We start from the raw sequence: 6,000 nt of genomic DNA on the forward strand, positions 1-6,000 counted from the left end.
TTCCATCTTTGAATTCACAAAGACTCCGATCAGCCTCCGGGGTGGGGATTTTTTTTTTTTGTATCTCTCTTATATATCAAATTAAACAAAGAAATCCAATTCAAATGAGTTAGAAAAAAGTTCCCACAACAATAAAAGAGGAAAAAGTTAATCTGTAGCTTACAGAGAGTCACAAAGAGAAGTTAGAAGAAGAAAAGCTTGATCCATCCGTTTCAAAAAGTTTGCACAGATTTAATCCATGTAAATAACATTTTGAAAATATGATAACCACTGTCCAAGACTATTCCAAAGATCAAATTCGCCGCTAAGTTCTTCTATTCTTTAATTTGAATTGGTTTTTAAGTTTTTATAGGCAATCTTTTTTTTAAAACAATAACAATTCCTCACCAGCTGGAAACACTTTCTCTTTCCACATCGTACCGTTTGGAGCTGCCTTGACTTTGTCAGCCTTGGCTGGATTTTTTGTCACCGGCTTGAAGATCTTCTCTTGCTTCCTTCGGAGATTTTGCAATATCCCCGAGATCAGCAAGACGTAATCTTCCTATTCAGCATCTCTTCGGGATGATTTAGGTCCAAATTCGGACCCCCCAATGGCAAAAGTATCGACTGCAATCTCAGAGCAATGAGATTGCACGTCGTTCCGTCACAACTTCAGCTCCTCTCCCTTTCTTTTTTTTTAAATGTTTAAGTTCCAAATATTTTAGCCACAATCTTCTTGGGCAGCCACCATTTTCCCTCCTTCCTTTCCCCCCTCTTCATTTTTCAAATGCCGCTTAGCCGCTGCTTTAAATCTCCCCCCAAAAAATTTTAAGTTCCAAATTAAAAGGTTTTTTTTTTTACCCTTGGGTCAGCCAGCTTTCTTCCTGGGCTTCACACTCGCCGGGTCACCACTCCTGTTCTAAACTTGGCCTGGATGCCCCGTCTTCAGAGCGGTCATTGAAGATGGCCACCATCCCCGCTACCAGTCTAGAGAGCTTGTTTCTGACCTGACAAGGAGCTTGCCTTACTCCTCGCGGCAACAAAAACGCCTCTCTTTCTTCGCCGTCCCTTCAGGACGGTTCTGGCCCATTTATTTTACTGCACCAAAGAGAGTTGGAAATCAACACCTTTCCCTCTCCCCTTTTTCTTCTGTATTCTTTCCTTTCCCTTTCCCTCCCCTATTTTTCCTACTATTTGTTTTTGCATTTTTTGTATTTTATATTATAAACAAATAAAAATGAAAAATAGCTATTCACTAATTGAACAAATTAGTGAACACCTGGCAAAAAAGTCCCAACATCCAGGCAAAAATAAAGAACAGGGTTTCTTACAATCCCATATTCCAGAATGGAAAACTGGATTATTTGAAATATTTTGTGGGTCACTAAACTTTGTAAGTTTGGCTGGCCACAGACTATGGTTTATCTAACCTAAGGGCTGTGGCTTATCTCTCTTTGATATCCAAGTCACATGCTCTTATCTCTCTTTGATATCCAAGTCAAGTTGCTATCTATTCTCTTTTCACACACATAGAAGACCCCTCACTAACAGTAATATAAAATAGAAGCCTAAATAGAAAAGATATAATAGTCATAATGGGAAATATATACCGTATTTTTTCAGAGTACAAGACGCACCTTTTTTCCTCAAAAAAGAGGCGGAAAATCTGGGTGCGTCTTATACAAAAAATTCAATGTCCCGAAGCCCCGCCCCTTCACCAAAATGACCATGCATACCCTTATGGAGGCTTTCAGAGAGCTCCTGGGGCCTGGTGAGGGCAGAAATGTGCAAAGAATGGGCCGTTTTGTGCCCTCCCAGCCCCCAGCAGCACTCTATAAGCCTCCATAAGGCTATGCATGCAATTTTTTTGACAAAAAATGGGCCCGTTTTCGTGAAAAACGAGCTGTTTTTTGCTTGTTTTTGGCCCTCCAGGAGCATTCTGCAAGGCTATTCATGCCGTTTTGGTGGGGGGAAATGGGCCCGTTTTTGTGAAAAATGGGCCATTTTGGGGAGGTTTGCAGAGTGTAAAAACTTTTTTTTTCCTTTTGGAAAGCTCTTTAACTGATTGATGAGAATTACATTGATCAAGTGCTGTGCCAGCAGAAATACCTACCTATCTACTGTATTTCTCTCTCTCTATTTCTCTCTCTCTATCTCTCTACCTACCTACCTATCTACCTACACACACTCTCTCTCCCTACCTACCTACTGTATTTCTCTATCTCTCTTTCTCTCTATCCCTCTACCTACCTACACTCTCTTTCTCTCCCTACCTACCTACCATATTTCTCTTTCTCTCTTTCTTTCTCTCTCTCTATCCCTTTATCTACCTACCTACCTACCTAACTACTCTCTCTCCCTCTCTCTCCCTACTTACTGTATTTCTCTCTCTTTCTCTCCCTCTCTATCCCTCTATCTACCTACCTACTTTTTTTTAATTTGCCTCTTCAAAACCTTGGTGCGTCTTATACTCCGGTGCGTCTTATAACTCCAAAAATATGGCAATTAGTCATAATTGGAAATAGAAATATTTCCCATTATGACTAAGGAAATGGTGCCTAGCAAGTATTTTATAGTGTTTGCATAAATGGACAAATGGGGTGCAATAGCTCAGCAGTTAAATATGTTGAGCTTGTCAGTTGGAGAACTGACATCCCAAGCTCCACGCAACAGGGTGAACTCCTATTATTTGCCCCAGCTCCTGTCCACCAAGCAGTTCAAAAGCATGCAAATGAAAGTAGATTAATAGGTACCACTTTGCTGGGAAGGTAACAGTACTCTGTGTGCCTTTGTTGTATAGCCATGCTGGCCACATGACCAGAAAAAATGTCTTCGGACACCGCTGGCTCCCTTGGCCAAGAAACCAAGTTAAGCACTATGACCTAGAGTCAAACACGACAGACAGGGAAACCTTTACTTTTAATGTTTACTTTACTGAGAACATCAGATATTAAACTCTTCTTAAAATCAATACCTCTATATCCTACAATTTTTCTAAAGAGCTCAAAATACTATTTTTCTGAAACCTAACATTTTTAGCTAATAATAATAATAATAAATTTGGATTTATTAGCCGCTCCCTTTCCGGGCAGGACTCGGGGCAGCGTACACTAAGACATATATAAACATACATATATACAAAGACATACATGCACGGAGGAGGTAATAGATTAAAACATTAAGACAAATTAAAACCATTAACATGCCCCGTCTAATAAAAAATCCAATATACAATAAAAATTTAAAATTTAAAAAAGACAGTCAGGAGGAATATGAAAAGATTACGGTTGAGCCAGGCCGGATGATTGAAAGAGGTGGGTCTTCAACTGTACACGGAAGGAGCGGAGATCGGAAATAATCCTGATGTCACGGGGGAGGTCATTCCACAGGGCTGGGCCCATCACAGAGAAGGCTCTGCTCCTGGATGTCGCCCCCCGACACTGTTTGGCGGACGGCACCCGGAGAAGTCCCTCTCTGTGTGAGCGAATTGGTCGTAGGGATGTGTGGGGCAGGATGCTGAAGGACTGGAGATATTTTTTATTCACAGCTTACCACAAAGCCAAAATAATTATTTTCACGTTAGATTCGGAGAGCTCTCCAACATTAAGCATGGTTTCCAATAGGCTGCAGTTGAAGTAAATTTATAAGCACCTGCATTTCCAAATAGAGTTGAGGACAAGAGTTTCATTCATATGCACTTTCTTTCTCTCTCTTTTGCCTTCCAAGGTGAAGAAGGAACATATGTACCTGCCTGCTAATAATAATTAAGTGTTTAGAACTGTAAATGAACTGTGAAAGAAGGAAGGGCAAAAATAATCAGCAAGAGGAAAATATCAAAATGAGAGCTATTCAGATAATAGCAATAATTAACTTTAATGTTTCATTCCAAAAACAATTCCCTAAACTTTGCATTGATTGTTTAAAAGAAAGCAAAAGAATGAAACAAAAAGCAAAAGAGAAAGAAAACCTCAGCATAACTGCTTAAGTTCCTTCCTGGCCAAAACAAGAAAAACTCATGTTTTCTTTCTTTACATACCATAAATACAGCATTAGAGACTTACAAAGATATAACATGCATTGCTAGTTCCTTATTATTGACTACTCCACAAGTAGGTTTAACCTTAATTTGTACAGTAATACAAATTAATTGTCTTAATTAATTAATTGTACAGTAATACTTTCTAAATAGTCACTTTCATGAAAACTGCTTGTAAGGAAGATACTAGCCCTGCTCTCTGAAGTACAAAGTAAAAACTCTCTTTAAAACTCAATGGGTGATTGAGGTTAGCTCAATCCTTCTCAGCTCCATCTACCACACAGTTGGTTATTGTGGAAAAATCAGGATGCCAGAGCATTATGTGCACTGCCTTGAACTCCTGAGTGAAAGCTGGAATGGAAATATAACAAATAAATAAAATCCACGTCAGAGAAGTTTATTCTAATTAATCCACATCTCACTTTATGTCACCAAAATAAAGGGTCGGAAATTGGTGCACAGTATTACTGAAATTTCAAAGGGGCATACAGTCTGCTCCTTCATGGCCTCACACCCACCCTGCGGGAAAACAAATTCAACTGAATCTAAGGGAATCTAAGGGATTTCTCTGTGAAGACCATGAGGTACACATTCAAAGTTCTCCTCCTCTTCATGCAGCACACAATTTGTAAAGGCTGGTTAGGTACTCCCTTCTTTATGTCTATCCTAGTACTACATAGAAAAGGATTAAAGAGCCATTCTCTGAAAATGGATAGTACAATGCACATAACTGACAATATAGTAGTTTTCTTCTATTTTCAGTTCCATTTTCCTCCACCCTTAATTATAGACTACAATTCCCTTAAAAAATCTGCCTGTTGATTCTACAGATAACAATGCAAGAATAATTAAAAATAAACCAAGTTACAGATGGGCCAATTTCGATGCACACAAGAGAACTACCATGGTGTACCTAGAACAGCCATTAACTTTTGGGCACTGTCTCAAAATCTGCCTCCAAGGGTGGGGACAATCATTTAGCCACTACGTTCCTATCCATGCTCAATGAAATAAGTGAAGGAAGTGTTTCCTCTTTCCCTTGTATTAGTAAGACAGCTGGGCAAGGAACTGAGGAGCTATTAAATGATGCGCTGAATACGAGAAAAAGAAAAGTGAGAAAATCAATTATACTACTGAGGAAGTACACATTTGAACAAACATCTGAATGCCTTAGATAATTCCTAAATATTGGGTTCAGGTCATGGGGGGGAGGGGATCTTCCCTTCCGCTGGATACTTTTTCTTCCAGGTTGCAGGTTTGAGGAGATGGACTTTGATAGGACTTCTTGCAAGAGGTGCCCTTGATAGCTGGAAAGGAATGGGAGTCCACGAATCTCAACTAGGGAGAAGCAGGAGACCGGAGGAAGAATTGGGGGCGGGGTGATTACTCCTCAGGAGGCGAGGGTCTTATAGCTGCCCGGAAAAACGCTTTGCCACAACTGAACGCTCGTGTCTCGCCTCCCCCTCCGTTTGTCCCTCTCGAGAGGACTGCCCTTGTATGCACGCGGGCGTCCATCCGTTCCCTCACCGGTTAATACGATGCGCGAAGGCCCTTCGCTCCGGAGCCGCCATGCCCTCTTCGACGCGAGCGCGCCCGCCGCCGATCTTTCGCCCGGGAGTCCCGGCGCGCGAAAGGGCGGAACTAGGCTGCCTTCGGAGGGATCCAACGCCTGGGGGAGCGAGCCGCCTGAGCCGAAGGCGGTGACCGAAGAGTAGGGGGCGGAGCCCTCGGTGCCAGCAGCAGCCAAAAGCGCTCCCTGTCGTCTTGAAGCTGCTACAGCCGCGATGTCTTTCCCACCCACCCTCTCCTCTCTGGTTCCCAGGCTCGCTTTCTCCTTTACCTCGAATTGGTCGCTCAGCGGGGATGGGTAAAAGCAATTCGAGGCTGTGGCTGCAGGAGAATCGGTTCTGAGTGCTAAAGATTAGACTTAAAATATGTATTAAATAAGAAGGAACGAGAATGCCTCTGCACATGGGCATACATGC

At 41.7% G+C, this 6,000-nt stretch overlaps 1 protein-coding gene across 5 annotated transcripts in view; it reads right to left on the reverse strand.

Annotated features, from left to right (window-relative positions):
• The window catches only part of LOC309396543 (dedicator of cytokinesis protein 7-like), a 200,775-nt gene extending 195,016 nt beyond the window's left edge, over positions 1-5,759 (reverse strand). For 3 of the 5 annotated variants that reach the window (XM_081961714.1, XM_081961713.1, XM_081961711.1), the window contains exon 1: positions 5,543-5,757. In XM_081961714.1, the coding sequence (XP_081817840.1) occupies positions 5,543-5,586 (44 nt within the window). In that variant the 5' untranslated portion in view covers positions 5,587-5,757. Of the gene's footprint in view, positions 1-5,542 lie in introns of all 5 variants that reach the window. The other 2 variants (XM_081961712.1, XM_081961710.1) reach the window with 2 other exon arrangements.
• Positions 5,760-6,000: the final 241 nt, after the last annotated feature.

Source organism: Natrix helvetica (genome assembly GCF_964273705.1).
Source record: "Natrix helvetica genome assembly, chromosome: 1".
In the NCBI taxonomy this organism is placed as follows: Eukaryota; Metazoa; Chordata; class Lepidosauria; order Squamata; family Natricidae; genus Natrix; species Natrix helvetica.